At 37.1% G+C, this 25,291-nt stretch overlaps 1 protein-coding gene across 1 annotated transcript in view; it reads right to left on the minus strand.

Annotated features, from left to right (window-relative positions):
• The window catches only part of DPY19L2 (dpy-19 like 2), an 87,677-nt gene extending 64,239 nt beyond the window's left edge, over nucleotides 1-23,438 (minus strand). The window contains exons 1-6 of the mRNA XM_039239128.1: nucleotides 22,990-23,438; nucleotides 18,328-18,352; nucleotides 16,654-16,741; nucleotides 14,686-14,823; nucleotides 3,281-3,401; nucleotides 687-780 (exon numbers count right to left, since the gene is read on the minus strand). Coding sequence (XP_039095059.1) covers nucleotides 687-780; nucleotides 3,281-3,401; nucleotides 14,686-14,823; nucleotides 16,654-16,741; nucleotides 18,328-18,352; nucleotides 22,990-23,347 — 824 coding nt within the window. The 5' untranslated portion in view covers nucleotides 23,348-23,438. The remainder of the gene's footprint in view (nucleotides 1-686; nucleotides 781-3,280; nucleotides 3,402-14,685; nucleotides 14,824-16,653; nucleotides 16,742-18,327; nucleotides 18,353-22,989) is intronic.
• Between the last annotated feature and the right edge of the window lie 1,853 nt (nucleotides 23,439-25,291).

Raw genomic sequence — 25,291 nt, forward strand, 5'->3', positions numbered from 1 at the left:
TCTTGGTCACAAGATGACTACAGCAGCTCCTCACATCACACTCAAGTTTAAAAGCAGAAGATAGAGGAAAGGACGTTGAAATCTATCCTTTTGTCAGAAAGACAAATGCTTTCCTAGGTATGAACAAGAATAATTTCACCATATTTTTTCACTGAAAAAAGTAACTTATTTGCCCAACACAAGAAGCAATGGAGAGTGGGAAGCAGAAGACATAACTGTCGTAATCAACTTCAGCCTATCACCTGAGACTGGACACACTGCTACCCTAAACTGTGGTACCGTTAACAAGAAACATAGGCTATCAAATGTAAGTGTCTGCTACAGTGATACATGTTTTCTTTTATACTTTCTTAATTTCATATGCACAGACATTAAAATTAATCAGTCACTAATGCCAACCAAAGATTGTTATAATAATTTGACATATGGCCTAGTGGTATTCTCATTAAAGGCTTTAAGGAATCTTAATTCGTCTTAAAAAATGCAGAAGGATAAAAGAGAGAGCTTTAAAAGTGACAGCTGTAGTTTCTGGTTGCATGATATTAACTAAGTTTTTGGAAAAAAATGTATAAAATTACCTATTATTAATCAATTAATCTCATAATTATCTTTTTCATTTAATCAGAAAATGTCAGCCAGTCTTTATAAGCCCACTGAAAGATCTAGTAATACAGTAATTTTCTTACCTCAGGTATGCACCATACATGAAGAACAATCCCATCATTACTCCATTTAAAATAAAAATTACAGCAACATAAAAGCAAGCAGGGTCTCCCAGTCCTTTAAAAAGACACAGATTATTCAGTACTTCATGAATGAATGACTATAAAAAAATTGGGCATAACTATCTCAGTGCTTTGTAATCAAGTGTTCAGAACTTGCTGAAAACATTTGCTTTTCAGATTGCTGCTCAACTTAAGTTACGTAAGTACTTTCCCCTTTCATGAGGTATTGCTATATATTTTATACTTTAATGTAGTTACATTTATACTTTCTCTTAATGAAGTTTTATTAGACACAATGATTATTGGTGGTGCATCATTTTGTTTAGGTGATGCTGCCATTGTTCAGTATCTAGAATTCTCTGTAAAGTCACTTGACGCATTAAAGGAGAAAACCTACTACATTATTTTTATCCTTTGCAACTTTCTTCTTCCTATATGTATCTAGGCTGATAGGCACTTGACATCTTCACTTTAAGGTCTCCCAGGTACCTCAAACTAATATAGCAATTCAAATCTGCTACTTAAATTTTTTTTTAATGTTTATTTTTGAGAGAGAGAGACAGACAAGTAGGGGAGGGGCAGAGAGGGAGACACAAAATCCGAGGCAGGCTCCAGGCTCCAAGCTATCAGCACAGAGCCTGATGCAGGGTTCGAACCCATGAACCATGAGATCATGACCTGAGCTGAAGTCAGAAACTTAACCAACTGAGCCACCAAGGAACCCCAAACCTGCTTTTTTTTTTTATAACATTTATTCATTTTTGAGAGAGAGACAGGGTGTGAAAGGGGGAGGAGCAGAGAGAGAGAGAGAGAGAGAGACATTGAGAATCTGAAGCAGGCTCCAGGCTCTGAGCTGTCAGCACAGAGACTGATGCAGGGCTCGAACTGAAGAGCTGGGAGATCATGACCTGAGCCGAAGTCAGATGCTTAACCAACTGAGTCACCCAGGTGCCCCCAAAACCTGCTACTTTTAAAAAGTTTTTTTACCATTCTAAGAAACTCGATTACTCAAGCCAGAAACCAGTGTTACAGGATTTCATTCATTTTCCCCTTCCCCAACAACAGATTACCTAATCTTGCCAATCCTACTTCCAAAATCCCCCAAATGTCTGCATTTCCCAGTTATCTTTCCTGCAATCACTTGCTGAGGGCTCAATAGTCTCCTTCTGGTCTTACTAAACCCACTTTTGTCCTTTACTAATATATTTTCCATGTAACTGTCAAAATAATGTTTTTAAAATGTTAATCTGCTAACATTCTTCAATGAATAAAATACAAAATCCTTAACAAGTGGCTTTTTGTTTTCTGCTCCTTGCTTACATTCCTAGCATCATTTCACACCATTTTTTCTTCTTTCTTTCTCTGCTCCCAGAAGTCTAGCCTTCTTTCAGTTCTCTCTTGCCTCAGGACTTCTAAATATTCTGGTCCCTAATCTTGAAACACTTCTCTTTTACTCCTAACCTCAGCAGCCTTATTTTCTTATTTACAATATCTATCACAATTGTAGCCACTAACACCCCTCTTATGTGTAAACTCTATGAGGGTAAGGTTCCTGCCTACTTGGTTCATCTGGGTTCCAAGTGCAAACAGTAATCTATAGCTTAGTGGAAATTAATATGTATATATATATATATATATATATATATATATATATATGTTTTCTCATTTTAAGAAACATTTTCTTGATTCCTTTACTTCCTATAAAAGTAAAGTCTAATTACCCCTCATATATCTTCTATCAATGCTATTTTAGATGCTATAAAGGTCAGCTGAGAAAATTAGAAAAATATAAGGGAAATACAGAAATACAGACTTAGTAAATATTCCAAGAATTAACTGTTATATAAACAAATCTAAAAAATATATTTATAAAATACCATAAGTAGTCATGTTGCAGAAAATGTGAATAAAAAAAAACCCTGTGTAAATATTATGCGAGTAGATATATGTGACTTTGAATAAAGTTCTTAGATTGTAAAAGTGCTAAACTGCAAATATGTTAAATAGAAGTGACAGTGACAGATCTTGGGAAACAAGACTCCAAAAGGGGTTCTTTGACAAAGGTGCCAATGAAGAAAATGTATAGAGAGTTCAGTTAGAACGATTCATGAACTGTGAGAATAGAAAACAGTATTTCCAAAGCAATCTATTAATTGTATTTTGATTTTTAAGTATGCTTGCATAACTAGATTTTTACATAAACTATTACAGGTAGATATTTGTTTTCACTCTATATTCCAGAATTTGATATATTCAAACTGCCCCCAAAATTTTTAAAAATCTTTTTATTATGAAAGGGAAGACTAACTGAAATTCAGGATTGTCTTATATTGGGGCATATTAATACTCAAATGCCAAATTGATACTCATATTAGTAGGTACACAGTCTTTCAGAAAATCACTTTAAAGGGCAAATACTCTTTTAATCAGCTCTACAGTGTTATAAAGAAAAATTATCAATCACAGTAGTTCATAATTCTTAAAATGAGTCACAAAACCATAAAACATTTTTGTAAATATGAATGACAACATGTAGCATTTAGAAAGAAACATGCCTTCACAACTTTGAACTTCATTTAAAGGTTCTATTCTGGTGACATTCCAGCAGGTCTTAGCTTCTAACCCAAATAAATTCAGTATTCCCATAAATATGCGATACCAGAAGGCTATAATCACCTACAAAGACAAAAACAAAAAGAGATGATGGGAGAAAATATCTTATCTTCATAAGAAAAATTTTTCCAAAATACTATTTCATGATGGTTTCCTTTGACATTATAAACTTTTGACAAATTTAAGTCATTTTATTTGGAAAACAATGATTTTAAAATTATATATATACACATAATAAACTAAAGCTGTATATTACTAATTAATGCACATCTACAAAAATGTATGCTATGATCAATATCTCTGTAATATGTCCTTGTAATCAATTCTACAACATAAACAACAGTAGCTGCAAAATCAAGCATAATAGTATATAATTAAAATATAGTGTTAATTAATAGCCAAATACAATGTTTTACAGGAATATTTCATAACATTTCATTTATTGAACTTATTTTCTTCAAAGTCTACAAAATATAAAACAACTGCATATGGAATAATAGCTCCTGTGCCCATTAAAACTTGAATCAAGCAGGGGCACCTGGGTGGCTCAGTTGGTAAAGTGTCCGACTTTGGCTCAGGTCATGATCTCACAGTTTGGGAGTTTGAGCCCCACATCAGGCTCTGTGCTGACAGTTCAGAGCTGGAAGCCTGCTTCAGATCTGTGTCTCCCTCTCTTTTTGCCTTTCCCCCACTCACACTCTGTCTCTGTCTCTCTCTCTAAAATAAAATAAAACAAAACAAAATAAAATAAAAATTTTTTAATGTTTTATTTTATTTCTAGGAGAGAGAGAGAGAGAGACAGCGTGAGCAGGGGAGGGTCAGAGAGAGAGGGAATCACAGACTCTGAAACAGGCTCCAGGCTCTGAGCTGGCAGTCAGCACAGAGCCTGATGCGGGGCCCGAACCCATGAACCGCGAGATCACGACCTAAGAGAAAGTTGGACGCTTAACCGACTAAGCCACCCAGGCGCCCCAAAATAAAATAAACTTTAACCAAGCAGATTTAATTAACCAATTCTTCTGAATCTGCAATCCACTTTGTGAAATTTAAAGACAAGGGAAAAGAACAACAACAGGAAAACAGCAAACAAAATGCTCATGCTTGGGAGATTTAAAAACAATTATTTTATAGATTTGGGAAAAATAATATAAGATCATTGGGAAAAGAAATAAAAAAATTAAGAGTTCAAAGTGAAAGTAAAAATCACTTAGCTCTATTTTTAGTATTTTGGTGATCATCCCTCCAGTCTCCTCCTTGGTGTATAAAAACACATAACATAGCTAGAGTCATTCAGTATTATAAAATATTATCTAAGATGCTAATGTAATATGCATCACCAAACATCATCAACATCTTTCCATGTACAAAAAATATATAGATTTACTATTTTATCACTTACTTTTATAAAACTGGCCTTATGCAAAAAATTATAATGTATATTCTTAGGTATTTATCATCCATGTACAAAAACTTATTACATTAAATGTATGTGCTAAATCTAAAATTATATTCCTTTCTGGAAGGTAGCTTGATATAATAGGAAAGCATTGCTTGAAAGTCAGAATTAAACTCCAATTCTGATTCTGTAAGTTATGGTTTTAATGGTTTGAAGTAACCAATCCTCCAACGCCTGAACCTCAGCTACCTTATCTCTAAAATGACGTTAATGATAAGCATCTTGCAAGAGTAACGGGAAATTAGAAATTACACACTGGCATATAGTTAAGTATTAGATGATCTGCCTTAAAATTTTTTTAAATGTTTATTTATTTTTGAGAGACAGAGTGCAAGTGGGGAAAGGGCAGATTAAAAGAGAGAGGGAGACACAGAATTCAAAAAAGGCTCCAGGCTCTGAGCTGTGCAGGGGTTCGAACTTGGGAACAGTGAGATCATGACCTGAGCCGAAGTCAGATGCTCAATTGACTGAGCCACCCAGGTGCCCCAAATGTTTTGCCTTTTTAAAACACATTGTTCCAAACTTAACACTCTCAGCTTTAGGTGAGAAATTAATCTCCTTATGAATACAAAAGTATGGAAGTCCAAGGCTGTGAGCATCTAGACCTCCACGTTGTATCTATGCAACAATGAGATTGAATGACTCCTTGTTGCCTCATCTTTTATAATGCTATCAAGTTTATGTTATTATCATGGATACTTCAAGGAAACTGAAAACTGCCAATTATTCAATAAATATCTTTGAATGAATAAAAAGAAAAAAATTAGCTAATTGGAAATATTGGAATGATATTGGAATATTAATGGAATAAGAAACAGATTTTACTATATGAGGTTCTAAATATAATCAAAAAGGTAAAAATAATTATCAAACACTGGAAGAAAGGGAGCTAGTGTAGTAAGTTAAATCCTCATCTTACATACAGAGTAAGTCAACATTAATTAAAGTGGAAGATTCAAGAAACAGGCTGTCTTTTGATTTTTGCATTTATGCTATAGTTACACAAATAACCACAGGAAATAAGAGTGTCTCTGAAGAGTAAGCTGGGAAGTAGATAAAGCTGGTACAGAAAACTGTTTCTTTCATCTTAGATCTCAGACAAGTCCACACTATACAATTTTTACTATTGCAAATTACATTGAAAAGTACTTATAGAAAACAAAAAAGAAGAAAGAAAGAAAGAAAAAAAAAAAAAAGAAGGAAGAAAGGCAAACAAATAAATAAATCTGGGAAATTCCCAAGTAATTGGAAATTAAACAATCCAATACCAAATATCCAATGGGTCAAAAAAAATATGGGAAATTAGAAAATAACTTTAACAGAACAAAAATGAAAAAACAGTACATAAATATTTAAATACTATGAATTTCTGTTTTGGGGAAGATGGAGCAGATGTACTTTTTCCTATTTCACTGAGACTAAAACTCTTGGAAATTATATAAATCAAATATAAGAAAACTTTGAAAGGCAGAGAAAAGGCAAACTAGCCAAGGATTTTAGGGTTGATGACCTAAGGCACAAAATAGTGATGAGTTTTCAGGACTTTCTTTTTGTCTCATTTTCTCAGAATTGGTGTTAAAGATCTTGTCAACAAAAACACCAATAGGCAAAGACACAAAAAAGACAACCAAAGACTTTCTCTCTAGCTAAAATGCCAGGAAAGCAGAGGTCTAGGAATACATAAAAATTTTATAGACAATAATAACTCTCAACCAAATGCCACAGAAAACAACAATAATAAAAACATGTGGTCCCATTCCCACCAACAAAGGTCAAATTGGGAATTAGAGACTTCAACCTTCTCTAGGCTTTCTCAAGTCACCCCAACTTACCCACTGGGATGTTGTAAGAAGAAACCACGTAGGAAGTTCTCTATCTCCATGGTATCAGTATAGACCATGGTACTCTAACCAGCAGTAAGTCATCCTTCCCTTTCACAGTGGGGTAATGTCGGAGGGGGACTAGTGAAGAGTCAGGGCTTTCATTACTACCCAGGGGTAACAAGGCCATCCACATTATGTTGTCTGTAGAGATCACAGAGTTAGTCAGATTCTGAACCCTTCAATGAGGAATATGCCCACCTTGGGGTTAACAGAGGCCAGGGAAGGAATATGGACTTCCATACCTATCTGGCAGTAACAACATGGCTCCAATGAGAAATTATGAATGTGTTGAAACAAATAAAAATCCAGAAGGTCTTAGTAAAGAAATTGAAAGTTTAACAAAAAAGATAGAAAATATGAAAGAAACAAAAAATTTCAGAAGTGAAAAATATAACCCAAATTAAAACTCAATGGATGGGCTTAACAGCAGAATGAAGGGGATAGAGGAAAACAATCAGTGAACTGGCAGATAAAACAATAGAAACTGCTCAATCTGAACAACAGAAAAAAAAACAGACTGAGAAAATAAGGTTCTCTACAGACCTCTTGGACTATAACAAATCTTGTTATCACTGAATCTTGAAAAGAGGAAACCAAAGCTGAGCAAACAAAAAATAGGATAAAACCCAAGAAATCCACACTAAGACACATCACACTTTTGAACACTTGTGAAAACTGAAAAAGAAAAATATTGAAAGCAACGAGAAAGAAAACAAAAATCTTACCTAAAGGAAAAAAACAATTCAACTGACAACAGATTTCTCATCAGAAACCATGAAGGGCCAGAATGAAGTGGCACATTTAACAAACGCTGAAAGAAAAAAGCTGTCAATCTAGAATCTTATATCTAGCAAAAAAAATAGCCTTTAAGAATTAAAGGGAGCTCGATATGAAGTTGGAAAAAAAAAAAACTAGGAAAATTGTTGCTAGCAGACTTACCCTAAAAGAAGACATCTTGGAATATCAGGAAGGAAGGAATTAAAAAAAATATTTTTTACGTTTATTTATTTTCAAGAGAGAAAGAGAGAGAGTGAGCATGGGGGAGGGGCAGAAAGAGGGAAAAACAGAATTGAATCTGATGCTGGCTGTCAGCACAGAGCCCAGTGTGGGCCTTAAACCCATGAACTGTGAGGTTATGACCTGAACCAAAGTTAGACACTTAACCAACTGAGCCACCCAGGTGCCCAAGGTGGAAATATTTTTTAGAGTAAAATAAAATAGATTTCCCTTCTCAAGTTTTTATGAAAAAATAAGTTTGAAGGTTAAAACAAACATCTAGTACGGTCTGATGTAGTTTTAAATGTACATAGAGGAATTATTTAAGATAATGATTTTATAAAGGGAGAAGGGTAAAGAGATGTAAAAGGAGGTAAGGTTTATGCACGATTTGAACTAGTAAAATGATAACAGCAATAGACTGTAATAAGTTATCTATATGTAATACAATATCTACAACAACCACTAAAAAAGCTACATAAGGAGATATATTCAAGAAGTATAGACAAATCAAAATATAATTTTTAAATCTTCAAATAACCTATAGGAAGACAAAAAAAGAAAACAGGGAAATGAAAAACCAGAGACAAACAAAAAACAAAAAATAACAGACTCAAGCTGAAACAAATTAATAATTACATTAAATGTAAGTGGTAAAATACAACAATGAAAAACCATTAGATTGACAGATTAAAAAACATAACTAACTACAAGAAACTCACTTCAAATATGAGAAAGGCAGATTGAAAGTAGAGGTATGAAAATAGATGCTATGTACACATTTTTCAAAAGAAAAAAGTAACTATGTTAGTATCAGGAAAAGTAGACTTCAGAGCAAATAATTTATAAGCAAAGGGGGTAGGGTTATTATGTAATAATAAAAATCCAACCAAAAGACATAGCAGTCCTAAATGCATATGTACATCACATACTGCTGTAAAATATATAAAAAATAACTGATAGACTTAAAAGGAGAAATACATGAATCCACAATTACAGTTGGAGCCTTCAGCATCTCTCAGCAATGGATAGATGAACTAGACAGAGAGTCAGCAAGCACTTAGAAAATATCACCACCACCATCACCCAACAGCATCTAATCAATATTTATAAAATACTTCACCCAATAATAACACAATACATGTTTTTTTCGACTGCCCACAGAATATACATCAAAAGGACCATATTCCAGGCCATAAAACAAACCTGAACAAATTTAAAAGAATCAAAATGATACAAAGTGTGTTCTCTAAACAATGAATTTAAACCACAAATTAGTAGCAGAAAGATAAAAAGGAAATCTCCCAACACTTGGAAACTAAAAAAGTCACTTCTAAAACATCCACGGATCAAACAGGAAGTCTCAAGGGAAACACACACACACACACACACACACACACACACACGTATGTGTGTGTGTGTATATATATATATATATATATATACATACATTAAATTGAATAAAAACGAAATACAAAGTTTCCAAGTCCAGCATCTAAGAAGCTTATAAGTTGCTATTTCATCCTAACAAGTAAAAAGTTGAATGGAAAAAGTCACCAATTCTTCTTAGATGCATAAGAGAAGTTAGATCACAAGGCAAACTCTTGCTCCCCAAATTGGAGAATTGATAAATTGAGAGAATCACAACTTAGTGGAACAGAAACTCAGAGCGAAAACCTCCAAAACCAGTTGGAGAGTAGGAAAAACTAAACTGTAATTGATAAATTGCTGGAGGCACAGGGTCAACAAGTCTGAGAATCAAAAACTCGAGGGAGACCCAGTAATAGGGGTAGTGCCAGCACATTTATGAGTTTTCCTTCTAGGAGCTCAACGGTGAATATCAGAGAAAAATCTCCTCCCACCCCTGGCAGGGGGAGTGGAAAAAGGACCAGAGCACTGTGTTTTTCTTAACAAAGCCTGTCTCAGTAGAAATTATTTTACTACAGCCTAACCTGCTAGGGTTTTACCAGAGCCTAACACACAGGGAAGCAGGGAAATACCCAATTTCAGCCCCTTCTAGCCATCTCATTACACCTCAGTAGGAGGAAAAAACCTGAGAAGCACTTGAGAAGTTCACAGCCCAGGGGCACAAGTTCATAAAAGATTGACACCTAGTAATAGGATTATAGAATGTCTCTTATCACCACATGACTAAAAGCTATTTACAGCAGTTCTTATTACCCAGGGCATCAGGTCCAGGTATTAAGAAACAATTACAAGGCATACTAAAAGCCAAAAAAATAAGTTTGAAGAAACAGAACAGCATCAGAACCAGACATAGCAGGGATGTTGGAATTATCAAATTGGGAATTTAGAATGACATTTTTAATATGCTAAAGGTTCTAACGGATAAAATAAATACCATGCAAGAACAGATGGGTAATGTAATCAGAAAGAGAAATTCTAAGAAAGAACTGAAAACAATGACTAGAGATAAAAAAAAAAAAAAGTAACAGAAATGAGAATGCCTTTGGTGGGCTTTTTAATAGACCGGACATGGCTGAGGAAAGAATCCCTGAGCTTGAGTATATTTCAATAGAAACTTTAAAACTGAAAAGCAAAAATAAAAAAGACAAAACAAAAAAAATTTAAAAATCCACTAACATTCAAGAACCGTGAGACTACAACAAAAGGTGTCCCTATATATGATGGGAATACCAGATGGAGAAGGGAGAAGGAAAAAGAAGAAATATCTGAAATGATTCAGAATTCCCTCAAACTGATGTCATGGAGAGCCTGAGTGGCTCAGTATGCTATGTGTACGACTCTTGGCTTCAGCTCAGGTCATGATCCCAAAACCCACATCTGGCGCTCTGCTGACAGCGCAGAGCCTGTTAGAGATTCTATCCCTCGCTCACTGTCCCTCCCCCACTTTTGGGCATGCTATCTGTATGTCTGTCTCTCAAAATAAATAAATAAACATAAAAAAAAGAATTCCCTCAAACTGATGTCACACCTCAGACCCAGGAAGCTCAGAGAACAAGCATGATAAAAGCGAAAGAAAGAAAGAAAGAAAGAAAGAAAGAAAGAAAGAAAGAAAGAAAGAAAGAAGGAAAGAAGGAAAGAAACAAAGAAGGAAGGAAGGAAGGAAGGAAGGAAGGAAGGAAGGAAGGAAAGAAAGAAAGAAAGAAAGAAAGAAAGAAAGAAAGAAAGAATGAAAGAAAGAAAGAAAGAAAGAAAGAAACTACACCTAGGCATATGGTGTTCAAACCACAAAAAAATCAAAGATAAAGAAAAAATTCCCAACGAAGCTAGAACTAAAAACACATCTTACTTATATAGAAGTACAGCTAAGAATTACATCTGACTTTTCCTCAGAAACCATTCAAACAAGAGGAAACTGGATTGATATGTTTAAAGTGCTGGGAGAAAAAGAACCCAACTTAGAATTCTGTATCATGTGAAAATATCCTTTAAAAGTGAAGGAGAAATAAAGATTTTCTTAGACAAATGAAAATTGAGAGACTTTGTAAAACAGTTCTTTAGAGGGGATAGAAAAAGATATAGATCAGAAACTTGAATCTACATAAAGAAAAAAAAGCATCAAAATAAGAAAAGTCAAGATAAAAAGTTTCCTTTTATGATTCTTAATTGATCTAACATATATGTTTTGTTCAAAATAGTAATAGCAACAAAGTATTCAACTATGTATAATTATGAATGTGTGTAAGCTTATATATAGGTGACATGAATGACAGAAAGGATTCAGTGGTTGGGAGGGAGGAATTACCATTATCTTGTTATTATAAGGTACTGGAAGTACCACGGAAGTGGTTTAATCTTATCTGAAAGTGATCTTGGATTAGTCATAAATGTATATTGTAAACTCTAGGGCAACCAAAAAAAGTATTATAACTCATATCCTTTAAAAGGAGAGAAAATGTAATAATATAAAAGCTCCATAAAAACCACAAAAGGCATAGCAAGAATGTTGGTCAAAACAGAAAAAAAAAAAAAGGCAACAAATAGAAAACAGTAACAAAAATAGATTTTTGTATATACTAATTTTATATATACTAATTTCAAACAGAGCAGATTTTACCATAAAAACTTGTCAGGGGTGGAGAGTGGTATTACATTATAATAAAGGGGTCAATTCTATGGGACATAATCCTAAACATGTGTGCATCTAACAATAGAACATCAATAAAATTGGGAAGTCTTTAGCCAGGTTAACTGAGGGGGAAAAAAAGGAGAGGGCACAAATTATCAGAAAGGAAAAGGAACACATCACTACAGATGCAATTGATATTAAGTGAATAATAAAGGAGCAACCCTATGCCCATAAGTTTCACAGTCTAGATGAACCAATTCCTTAAAAAGACACAACTGCCAAAACTCACACAAGAAATAGGCAATTGGAATGGGACTATATCTATTAAATAAATTTAATGATAATTAATAACCTTCCAGATCAGAATGTACCAGGCCCAGATGGGGTCACCAGTGAATTCTACCGAACATTTAAGGAAGAAAGTATACTATTTCTAGAATGTCCTCCAGAAGATATGAACTCATTTGTTGAGGCCAGCACTTCTAGTTTGGTAACCAGAAAAAGATATTACACAAAAACTACACTACAAACATCTTTCATGAACACAGATGCAAAACTCCTCAAAAAAAAAAAAAAATCAGCTTACCAAATCCAACAATGTATAAAAAGATTTATATACCCTGACCAAGTGGGATTTACTGACAGTATGTAAAGCTGGCTCAGTATTTGAAACTGAATTAATATAATCCATCATATCAAAAGGTCAAAGAAGAAAAATTACAAGATTATATCAATAGATGCAGAAAAAGCAGTTGACCAAATTCAACAACTGTTCAAGATTAAAAAAAAAAAAAAACCCAAACCTCTCAATCAACTATGACTAGAGGGAACTTCCTCACCTTGATAAAGAATATCTACAAAAACCCTACAGCTAAAATTATACTTACTGATGGGAAACTTGAAGTTTCCTACTAAGATCAGGAACAAAGCAAGGATGTCCCATCTCACTACTCCTATGATGAGACAACTCAACAGGGAAAGCACGGGAACTCAAAGGAGCGCACGGGAACTTCTTGGAATTATGAAAATGTTTCAGAATTCAATCATAGTGGTTATACATTTTACACATTTGTCAAACATATTACTTAAAGAACTGTACTCTCGAAATGAATGTATTTTATAGCATGTAAGTTATACTTCACAAAACTGATTAAACAAAAAGTAGCCAGAGAGAAGATATGTACAGCACATATTACTAAGGATTACTCTACAACATATATAAATTTTGGCAACAAAGCAATAAGAAAACATCCATCAAGTGGTGACAGAGATTAATACGTGTTTTTGATAGAATAAAATATCCAAACTATTAAACATGAAAATATTCTTAGCTCCACATATAATAAGGGAAGTACAAATTAAATAGCATATCATAGCAATTAGAAGAGCAAATTCAGAAATTTTGATAAATCGAAATCTAATAAGGATAGATGAAAAGTAAATACTACTACATAGCAGTGTGAATTGATTTCATTTACCCCAGAGAGCAATTTAGGAATATCTGATGAAGTTGACTACACATACTCTGTAACACAGTAATTCACTTCTAGAATATATCTTACCAAAAAGTCTGGCACATATACACAATTATAAAACCCATACAAGAATATATACTTTGGGATGATTTAAAAATCTAGAAACAAATATCCACAAAGAGGGTAATGGACGAGTGATTTTGCAATTCATAAAATGGTTAAAATTAAAGAAAAAATATGCACATACACAGGGTTCAAAAATATAATGTTGAGGAAAAAGTTGTAGAGTCCTTTATTCAGTGAGAGCATTTGTTTGGATTTACAAAAACACATGAAGCAATCCTTGAAAATCAGGAATAATGGACACACACATTACACTCATGATGTGGATACTTGTAGGAGTGGTGAAGGAGCAAATCTGACTGGGAAGCAAACTAAAGATGACTCTAACTGTATTTATGATGCTTTAACATACCTGAAGCAAAAATTACAAAAGAATAGCATTATTTATTCTAAGTGGTTGATCACACATTTGCTTATTTTCTCTAAATTCTGTAAATTTCAACATTTCAAAATCAAAGGAATAATAATTTTTAAAAACTATAAAATATGAAGGCTTAAAGAGCACTAATTTTAACAAATGTGCTGGATTCTGAGATAACTCAGAAGCAGTGGATACCATGACATCAAATTAGCATTTATCTTAAGAGTTTAAAAATTGAACTCTCGGGGCACCTGGTGGCTCAGTCGGTTGGCCATCCAACTTCGGCTCAGGTCATGATCTCAACATTCATGAGTTCGAGCCCCGTGTCAGGCTCTGTGCTGAACGCTTGCTCAGAGCCTGGAGGCTGCTTCAGTTTCTGTGTCTCCTTCTCTCTCTGACCCTCCCCGTTCATGCTCTGTCTCACTCTCTCAAAAAATAAATGTAAAAAATTAAAAAAAAATTGAACTCTTAAGTTCAAAATTTTGAATAATTTTTGTTGCCATTTTTCCAATTTCTAGAATCTGCATACTACCATAAAATCCATACTCTTTTAGGCTAAACATTGGAAGATATTCACAGAACTCTGAATATATAACTAAATAAATCTTGTGTTATTAATGTAACTCCAAGGTCACTGTTAGTGTTCACGACTTTCAGTGTCCTTTCATGAGACCAGAATTGCCCATTTGCAGGGTCTCCCAAGCCAACAAACGATCTCCATTTAGAACACAATTTGACTCATTCCCATTTGGCTACTCTAATTATGCTGGTCATTACTTCCACACTAACATTCATTTCTTTGAGTTTATGTCAGCTTAGTATCTGGAGTCTTTAAAATTTAGGAGAGGAATTTTTGATTCTCTGCTTAACTATAAGGACACATACATCAGTAAGCCTTAAAGGTCCCTTCTTTTTTTATGACATCATTATGGTTACTTACTATTTTTATCTGATTTAAAAAAATCATTCTACAAATATTTTCTCCTGAATAGTACTCACCTCTGGATAAAGATGGAAGCGTTTTACTGTATTAATTACAAGGGGATATTCAGTGAGCCTATCATTCATAATCATCCACAGTCCTTCCAAAAACGAAGGTGCTTCAATAATGGTCTTGAAGTAGGAATAATAAAGTCCCTTAAAAATGTACAAATTTTTGATGTAATTAAACATGAAAGTTTTTAGAACAATTTCTTCTGAATAAAAGGGAAAGGTAAACAGTGAAACTTCTTAATTTCTCCTTGCAACTGCATTCTTGGGCTCAAAAAAGACATGCATTTTCAGGTTATCACTGTGCTATTCTTTCATATTTTCTGTATGCTTGAATAGAGGTGGAGGGTGGTTAAATGTTGTAAGGAATTTTTCAGACCACGGTTTAAGACAGGGATGCAATATATCTGAATTCCAGCAAGCCTGTTTTGCCCCCACATTATAAGATACCTAGAGGCTGAGATTTGATGGATTCTGGCATAAACAGAGATGCCTTCATCTCCTTGTACAACTTTGCATGCACTTTTTTCCACCTCTTAATAACATACAATGATCACAAGCAAAAATGAGCCATGATTTCACGCTTGCAACTCACTTCCTAGCTCCATCTAAGGGCTCTGCACAAAGTGAAAGCTAACTAAATGTCAACTGACCATTGTTCATGACACAAATGCAGTCCTGAAAAGGGGATTATCTGAGTGTATTATGCTAGCACAGGAAAAAAGACTTTATTAGGCCAGCAAAAGTGCTGTTTAGTTAAAATTCAGAGATTAACAAAAGCATGTTGTTTCATATTACTTCCCTCCATCAATTTCCTGCTTTTCTTCCTTAAATCTAAAAGCAAATAAAGGGCCATACTGCTCGTAATACATGCTCCCAAAAACATTAAAAATAATTTTCAACTCTACACTCACTCCTGCCTCATAAAACTACTTTGTTATTAACAGATTAAGCAATGCTAGAGGCTACTAGATTGAAGTTCTGTTTTAGCTGACGTCTGAAAGAACACTTCCCCATAGCTTTGAATGGTAAAATAGGAGTTCATGTATGGATTGCTCCTTTCTGCTTAGAAGGAATGAAAGAGTATTTAATATGCATAAGTCTATACTTAGAGACACAGAAAAATGAGTTTTTGTTAATATCTGTTGTTTTTGTGCCAGGTACTGTGTTATATGCTTCATTCATTATCTCCCTTCATATTCAGTAAAATCCTCTAAAATTGGCATTATTTATAGACGACAGAGGAGATTACTGAGAATCAGAGAGGTTGAATAGCTGTCACACAATGAAGCACAGACCTGCTACCTGAATCCAGTTATTGTCACTAAAGCCCACACCCCACCACAACTACACAATCATTTAATAATATTTTATATCCTCTCTTTGGAAACAGTATGTATAAAATATTAAAATTTAAGTGCCATACAAATGCTAATGTATCCAGTTCTTCAAAGGTTTAAGGGAGCTCTTAGGATGAGATTTTAAACAAAGTGGGTGAGGTAAATGTTGTATGCAGATAAATCTGCAGAGACAGAAAGTAGAACAGAGGTCATGAGGGGTTGTGGGAGAGGGGCATGAGAAGTTGGTGTTTTAATGGGTAGAGTTTCTGTTTGGAATCATTTAAAAGTTCTGGAAACGAATGGTGGTGAGGACAAGCAATTTCTGACAACATTTGGCATCCCTGTATCACTTCTTAAATGTTATCTTTGTTTCCCTTCTTCCCCTGCTCGTCTGATTGATTCTGTCTTTAAAAGAAGTGTTTAGAAGAGTAGGGTAATTATGTAAGTAAAAGAATCCTAAAACATTTCCTATTTAAACACTAAACCTAAGTTATAGCTTGAGAAACAGTGCAATTCAACAAAAATTCATTTCAGTTTCTATTTCATTTCAGTTCCTGATACATTTCTACCTTAGAATACATTTCTACCCTATCTTACGATTCTTAAACTACAAATTAATTTATTATAAGAAACTAACCATTTCAGTTCGAAAAGTCATCTCCCGTTCTAAAGATGAGAGGTGAGAAAAATGACGATCATTTTCAAAAAGTGTTACTAAATGCATCCTAGAAAAAAAAAATGATGCACCATATTCTAAGAATAAGAACATTTCAAAACAATCAGTATTAAAGTACTAAAACCATGAAAAGAAAAAATAAATTTTTGTACTAAATTATGAGATAATTTTATAAGTTGCTTAATAATTTGTATATTTTTAGGCATTTATAATTGTGTACAGAGGTGAAATTCCTTAACTTCTTGGTTCTTAACCACAATTGTATATCTAAAACTCCCTCTCTGCCCCACTCCCCCCTTCCACTCCAGGTCTCTAAACCAGAACAGAGTCAAGTTTCTGTTTAAGTTTCACAAATGGTTCTAATGTGCCAGGTTTCGGAAATGCCTCCGTAACTGTAGAAAAGCATGTGGAATATAATTTTTAAAAATTAATTTAAAGCAGTTTTCTTTTAATTTTTTTAAATTTAATTTTATTTTTTTTTACAGTTTATTTATTTTTGAGACAGAGAGAGACAGAGGATGAGTGGGGGAGGGCCAGAGAGAGAGGGAGACACAGAATCTGAAGCAGCTCCAGGCTCTGAGCTGTCAGCACAGAGCCCGATGCGGGGCTTGAACTCACGAACTGCAAGATCATGACCTGAGCTGAAGTTGGACACTTAACCGACTGAGCTGCCCAGGCGCCCCAATTTAAAGCAGTTTTAAAATAAATAGAATACTATAAAAGGGATCAACTTTCAGGTGCCGAAGACACAGAACTGTATTTTAAGATATTTTATTTGAGAGATGCAAGAAAACAGCCACAGGAAGTGCAAACAGGAGCACATGGGATAAGTAAAATTAGTCAGCAATTCTGCTATTCTTAAAACTTACAGAGTTTTTTTTCCAAATTTTTCCAAATACACAGAGAGCAAACTTCCATGTATCACCCCTGTCTTCCACTTACCTTGACTTACATGTAAGACATATGTCAGGGTACCTATAGGAAATATTTCTTACCATTATAGCCTTCGTTCTAAAATCAAAATCTCCCTGCAGACTAAATGGCCAGAACAGCACTGACCCAAAAAGATGTGAGGTAGTTCCCACTCTTCTTAAGAGTAAAAATTCCTGAGCTCAGGTAGAAATGAAAATATATCAGAGGAAAAATATCAAATTACATACAGTTTTTACAGATAGATCACTTGTGTAAAATAAGGTACATGTGCATGCTCATTTAATTCTGGATTACCACAGTGGCATCTTTATTTTCATTTTTACCTGATTTCCAACTGACAAGTGCTGTTAAAACTTTATTTCCAACCTTATGTCACTAATAACACACAATTACTGTAAAATAAGGGAATTTTTTAGATGAAATAAACACGCATAATACTCTAGAAAAGCTAGATATTTAAGAAACATAGTGGTGAATCCTTTGGTAACACAAAAATACTTTAATTCATAAGTACTATTCCCTTAATGCATCTATTTTGTAAATGCTGCTTCACATATGGCTTTTTAAAAAAAATAATATGTTAAATTAGTGTACAGGTAGTCTATTCACATAGCAAGCAGTTACTGTCTTATTGTTTGTATGCAAACAGCTTAATTTTGAATCCAAATGTTTTTATTTATTTAAAACTGTAACAAATCTTACCAGTGCAAAACTCCCAAAAAGGCAGCTGGAAAAACAAACAAAAAAGTCATTAAAAGCTGATTTATCATACCTCTAAAACAACTATTTCAAATGCATTCCCTTATATGCTTAAAGACAGAGCACACACTAGCAAGATGGCTAATTCTATCTATATAAAATAGGAAAAATTTACAAACAGACATAAAACAAATTGTGAACAGTTCTCACCTCTGTAAGGGAGGGCTGAGGAGCAAAGGGAGATTTGGAAGACTATGTCTCATTGACATTAATTGCAAAAGAGTGATGAAATTATTGATTTTGAGCTTCCTTGTGATTTTCAGTTTATTCTCTCTTCTCCCTCTTATTCTCTATTTCTTTACAATAAAAAACTTAAAACAAGTACATATATACACTATGCTCAGCTCAGTCCTTTCAGGAGTGAATCCAGCCTACAGGAGCCGCTCTAGACCACTTTCCCCCATGCTCATCAGAAGACTGTTAAATGTAGGAAACGCCTTCCTCAGCAGCACACCTGAAAGCCCCTATTTATGGAGCTCTGATTGCCCACAGATGCCTGGCCTGGAAGACTCATCTAGAACTGCCTTGTCTGCACCCTAGGAATGAGGCTTTATCAGAGGGTGTGGAGACAGGTCAAACAGTGACACTCCTGTGGGTATGGGTTTTTTTGAGGAGCTCCAAACACTGTCCATCTTCTCTGGTGGCTGGAATACTGCTGGTTTTCAAGGACACAACAGAGCCTGGGAGGGGGCGTGGGAGGAGGCCTAATTAACATGCCACCAACTGCTGTTCTTACAGAATTGCAGTTTTGTTGAATACATGCTCTCTAGAGTGCGGTAACCCTTTGGTTATTTTGTAAAGTTTTAAAAAGTTGATTCTGACAATTTCCCAAGTATTTTTTTTTAATTTTTTAATTTTTTTTATTTCTAGGAGAGATAGAAAGAGAGTGTGAGCAGGGGAGAGTCAGAGAGAGAGGGAGTCACAGACTGAAACAGGCTCCAGGCTCCGAGCCGGCAGTCAGCACAGAGCCCGACGCGGGGCTCGAACCCATGAACCGCGAGATCATGACCTAAGCAAAAGTCAGACGCTCAACCGACTAAGCCACCCAGGCGTCCCCCCAAGTATTTTTGTTACTAGCACAGAGGAGTGAATTTACTCAGCTATTCCTAACGTCCTGTCTCCCCTCCAAGATTTTATAATAGCATTTCTTATGGTTGTCCCAAATATGGTTGGCAAATCATTTTAGCAAACCACCAATTTGAGCCTCTTAAAAATTCAAGAAATTACTCACCTCAATTAACAAAATAAATGTAAGTCGATAAAAAACTAATAGCAATAAACTGCAATTTTGAAAAAATTCCCAGCCATGGTTCTCCACGTTCCTAACCATCTGGTCCCTACCACTCTTCAATGCTTCTAAGATTTATAGCCCATGGTCTGTTTTTGTATTGTCCACAAGCTAAAACTTCTTGTTCCATTTTTAAACAGTTGTACAGATATGGAAGAAGAACAGGCAATGGAGACTATAAGTGATCTCTGAAGCCTGAAATATTTACTACCTGACTCTTTATAGAAAAAGTACATATTTACTACATATGTTAGTTCTTTCTGTCTCATATGTAATCTACTCTGAACCACTTTGAAATTAAACCTATACCTTCTCTCTCAACTTAAAACAGATGCTCCTTTGACAAGCTTTCATTAGCCTTAAAATACATACACATTATCTTATTCAAACATATTTGTAATCCCTTTCTCACTCTCTTGGCAATTACGTATACTGCCAAAAACTCTTAAATAATGATGTTGAAGGGAAGGGAAAAGATCAAATATCCTACTAAAGCCATCTAGCCTTCCAAAAATCTTCAAAATATTCTTATGTCTCTCATTCCCTCCCCTTATCCCACATTCCACACCTGATAAAATGATAAGGTGTAATGATGCCAATATTCTAAATGCATGAAATGCTTATCACAGCTCCTTCCAAAGTTGCGATAAAAAGCATGTCTCCGAACCCTGTATCCTGTCAATTTCACCTCTGAAAGTGACCTACCCTCATATTTCACTGAAACAGAGATCATATGATGCCAGCACTCTTAACTTCTTTTATACCCACTTTAACATTTCTGTATATACTAATCCTTGCTTTTCTATTCTCTACCACCTGTCTCAGCAAAGGAAGTATCTCTTTTCCAATTAACTACTCAAATTTGTGTCTCTAATCTCACCTGTCTCAAAGATTCCAAGGCTTTGTTCCATCAATTATTTCCTCTCTTGGAACCTGAATCTCTCCCTTTCCCCTTGATCTTTCCCTTCAGTCTTCAATTCTCCTAAACCCTAAAATACTTCCATTTACCGAACAGCCCTTCACTTCAAACTATGACATATTCTCTCCCCAACCCATAACCCCATTTGCTGACAAGATTCTCAGACAATTTCTTTCTTCTACATTCCTATAACTCTTTAAAAATGACCAATGGATGGGGCGCCTGGGTGGCTCAGTCGGTTAAGCGTCCGACTTTCGCTTAGGTCATGATCTCGCAGTTCGTGGGTTTGAGCCCCGCGTCGGGCTCTGTGCTAACTGCCAGCTCAGAGCCTGGAGGCTGTTTCAGAGTCTGTGACTCCCTCTCTCTCTGACCCTCCCCTGCTCACACTGTCTCTCTCTCTCTCTCCTAGAAATAAATAAAAAAAAATTTTTTTTAAATAAATAAAAAATAAAAATGACCAATGGCCTCTTTAAATTCTTATGCCTTTCAAACCTCTCTCTAGCAACTGACCAGATTCTTGGATTTCTTCATCTTTTATCACAGTAACTCTTAAATTCTTCCATGTTTCTTATCTCTGTTTATGTATGCGTATCTGGCTTTTCCTTTTCCTCTCCTCTCTGGGAACTAAGTAAAAAGGGGTTTTCTCAAGTATCTCTGGTTTGCCCACTTTTCTCTCTTTGGGAATCTCAATCCTCAAGTTTCAGCTCATTTCTACATGGATGATTCCCAGATAAATAATCCTCATCGCTGAACTTTCTCTTCCCCTTGTCCTCCTGCCTGGTCTACCTCACCGCCGACCCCACAATATGCTTCCATCGAGTCTCACCTCTGTCCCGTCCCCTCCTCTCCATTCTTGCTGTTGCTACCCTCGCTGAGACCACTATTGCCTTGATTCTGGCATTCCAAGCATGTTCCTCTCTTCTCTATCCATCTTGGGTCCATTTTACAAACCACTGCCAAGTCAATCATGTCACTCGATTTTAAAATAATTCAACGCTAATAACACCGTTAATGTCCTAAAAGCCATGGAATTATTCACTTTAAAACAGTTAATTTTATATGATGTGCATTTCGCCTCCTTAAAGTTGTTGTTGTTGTTGTTGTTGTTCCTTAAAGAATCCATCAGTGCTTTTCACAGAATGAAGTTCAAATTCCTTAACCCGAGTTTTAGGTTAGACTCTCCACTGCTGGTCCCAGCTGACCTTGTGAACTTACTTCCCACTTTTGTCACTTTCCTTTTCAGTCTTATGTCACCTTTATATTTCTTACTTCCTCCACGTCAATTATGCCATTCTACGGGCCTCTAATACCTGCTGTCCTCTGCCTCACATACCCAAATGTCAAGCTTCGAGTCAATTCTAACCCCAAATGTTAACCCTCGAGTCACAATTCTAATCCCACTTTTTCCTAGAAGTCTTTGCTGACCCTATTTCTCACTTCCCATCTTAAATTACTTTGCTCTTCTGAACTCTCCTAGCACTTCATATATTCAGTCCTTCTTTCACCCAGCACTCAGATAGTGCCTTCAGGGGGCCAGCCATGGGTGGTCAGGAGCTGGTGTTTGGGTTGGCGAAATAGCGTGGTATCCAAGACCATGAGGATTCTGGAGGCGGGATGTATCGATGTATCTGCGGTCACAATTAGACATCTGATAATATGTAAGTGTGAATTCCCTCTATTATTCCACTAGTATTTCTAACACGCCACATGTGGAGGCCCACTCCTTAACATCAGCAGTCACCTTATGATGAAAAGAAATCACAACAATTTACATTAGCGGACATTCCTCCATGTTTCCACCTATTTCAGTAGCCAGTCTGACCAAGGACTAGGCTCAAATCAGATTTTACTGAAAGAGCAACATTTAAATTAACTCTTAAACTACAGAAAATGAAGAATGTAAATAAAGAAAAAAATCAAGTGCTTAAAAAAAAAGTCCCTACTTCCAAGCAGCGAGGCTCCACAGCAAGATGGAAGTAAACGGGTACGGACGTGAGGCAACATATTGCCTAATCTGATACTAATAAAGGTTCTCAGCGAATTAAACCAACACTTTATTTTGCTTGAAGATACAAGAGGAACATGTGTGCCCCCAAGAACTAGCCTATCATTTTTAGAACCCGTGGTAAATGACTGCCCTGATTAAAACGACATTTTGGTGGTGACACAGGGGGTGATACTATGCTCCGCCACCCCCCCTCCCCCAACCGGGAATATGTTTTGAAACAAGAACCAGGTGGGCTGGAATTTTGGTCAGCGATCTTCCAGAGCCTGGCCCTTGTCATTAGGACTGCTAAGCTTGTTAAACTGATCGTTACGACTCACGCAAACCACTTCAAACCCGAGGCTCCGAGGCCATCGGGCCTTGCCACGGGCTCTCCCGCCCGCCTCTGCTCACCCACGCCGAAGGAGGTCCTGCTGTTGATCTGACGTCTCCGAAGCTGCTGCACCTTATTTCGGAGCTGCTCCAGCAAACAGCCGAGGAACTGGAAGCGGCCGAGGAGAAGGGTCCTTGCGACCACTTCCATGTGCATGCAATTCTGCGCCTTCAGGTTCCGGGTCCTCCGCGGCGAGTAATCCCGGGAGCCCCCCGGCAGGTTCCCCCTGCCTACGGGCAGAGGCGGCTGCGGCTTTTCCGCCTCCGCCTGCAGCTCCTCGATCTCCGGCTCCCCGGCTCCGGTGGCCTGGCGCCTCCGCCTGGAATGCACTGGCTCTGAAGCCGCTTCTTTAAGCTTACTCCTCGTTTGCCGGACCATTTTCTCATAGTCTCTGTTCAGGTGGAGCTGGGTCTCTTCTCTGGCGCGGGCCCAGCCCAGCCGGGCGAGGTCCGCTGGGGCCTGGCTCGGGTCGCAGCCTCAACGACTAGTCCGCGCAGCCGTTGCGGGCCGCCCGGTCGTCATGGCGACCGGGAAACCAGGAGGGAGGGGCCTGGAGTCCCCCGCGCACCGCGCACGGTCCACGCGCGCAGCCCACGCGCGCAGCATCCCGCGTGTCCCCCAGGCGCACCCCTCGCCCCCGCCCCAGCCCCGCACGCAGCACAGGCTCCCGGCCCCGCTCAAATCCCCGCGCGCGTCCTGGGACGCTGGCCGCCCTGCGCCCACCTTGACTCTACGGTCCTGTTGGCGCGGAAGTAGGAGGAATTCGGATTTAATGCTTTTGTTCCGGCTCAAGGTTAGCTTTGTCATTCTAACCTAAAGTAATGGGAGCGATGAAAAGGGAAAGAGAGTTGAAAGAAAGAAACCAAAGAAAGAGAGGGAGGGAAGGAAGTGGTGTACCTGGAACATCTCTCCTCCCACCTATGCACACCTCGCATTGGACAGTAAATGCCTCCTACAGAGGGATTGGTCGAAGGCCATCGGCGACCTGTGCGAGAGCAGGCTGGGCCAGTTGAGTCTAACCTCAAGGCCTCGGGGTGGCAGGAGTTCAGTGACAGTGCTGCTCCCCTTGGAGGGCAGCATTTTGTGAATGCGTTCTTGAAGTATGTGGACCTTGAAAATTAAAGTTATTTTATCAGCAAAAGGAAAAAAACCCAGTGGGTTTATTTAGGGATATCAGAGAAACGCAATTCAGGACATGCAAGCTATAGGCAAAACCAGAGGAAGTACAACAGAGAGGAACTTACTAGGAGGCAATTGGGAGGGGGTATTTTCAACATTAAGAGTGCAAGGTGATGGGGATCTCTCATTGGCAGACTTGCTTGCGTTCCGACGTTCTTGTGGGAGATACAATGTGCATCTTTCTCTGTTAGTACTTGTAATTGAGGATTCTTTCTTATTGATGAGTCTTCTGTCGGGGTCGGTAATTGACCTCCAGTGGTACAGCGTGGTAGCTCCCCCTTCTGGCCTTTAGACTCCGTTTGAACAAGGTTTCCCCTCATTAATTTTCACAAGTGAAAGTGTGTATCCCTAGTAATAATTGTTTCTAAGACAGAATTCCTTGGGCATAGACTCCTTGTCCTCAGTGCTCTCACCTTGCTAAACCAGACCCTACCCAGCCCCACAGTCACTACGTAGCCAAACGCGATGCCACAGCGTCTGGCAAAGATGGACATGATTCATTCACATTTTCATGTCCTCTGGCACCTTTGGAGTCCACACATCTTCACTTCCCATCTGTTTTATGATGGATCAGATTGAACTCCCTGATCCCCACCTCCCCCATCAAATCTATGGCTCATTTTGGCCAGATTGATTTTCCTGATGCAACATCCCTCAAAAATGTTCATGGTAGAGGTACCTAGGTGGCTCAGTTCATTGAGCGTCTGATTTCTGCTCAGGTCATGATCCCAGGGTCATAGGATGGAGCCCGAGTGGGGCTCAGCACTGAGCGTGGGGCCTGATTAAGATTCTCTCTCTCCCACCACAACCCTCTCCTCTGCTTACATGAGTACAGATTCTCTCTCTCTCTCTCTCTCTCTCTCTCTCAAAAAAAAAAAAAAGTGTTCATAGTTTCCATAGCCCACAAATGAAATGTAAACTTCTTGGCTTACTCATCAGTGCCGTCAATAATCTGCTGGAATCTGCCTTTTCAACTTCAATTTCCCACTTGTCTGGACACAAACCTTCCGGTAATTATGAGTGAGGTCCGGAGCATGAGACTCCATAACTATCTAACCGTTTGCTCATAACAGAAAGCCATCCCCTTGCTTTTTCATCCATTTCTCCCTGCTTATCTGAATTCTGTTACCTTCCAAGCCCCAG

The sequence above is a fragment of the Hyaena hyaena genome, unplaced genomic scaffold (genome assembly GCF_003009895.1).
Source record: "Hyaena hyaena isolate Hyena2069 unplaced genomic scaffold, ASM300989v1 scaffold_153, whole genome shotgun sequence".
NCBI classification, from domain to species: domain Eukaryota; kingdom Metazoa; phylum Chordata; class Mammalia; order Carnivora; family Hyaenidae; genus Hyaena; species Hyaena hyaena.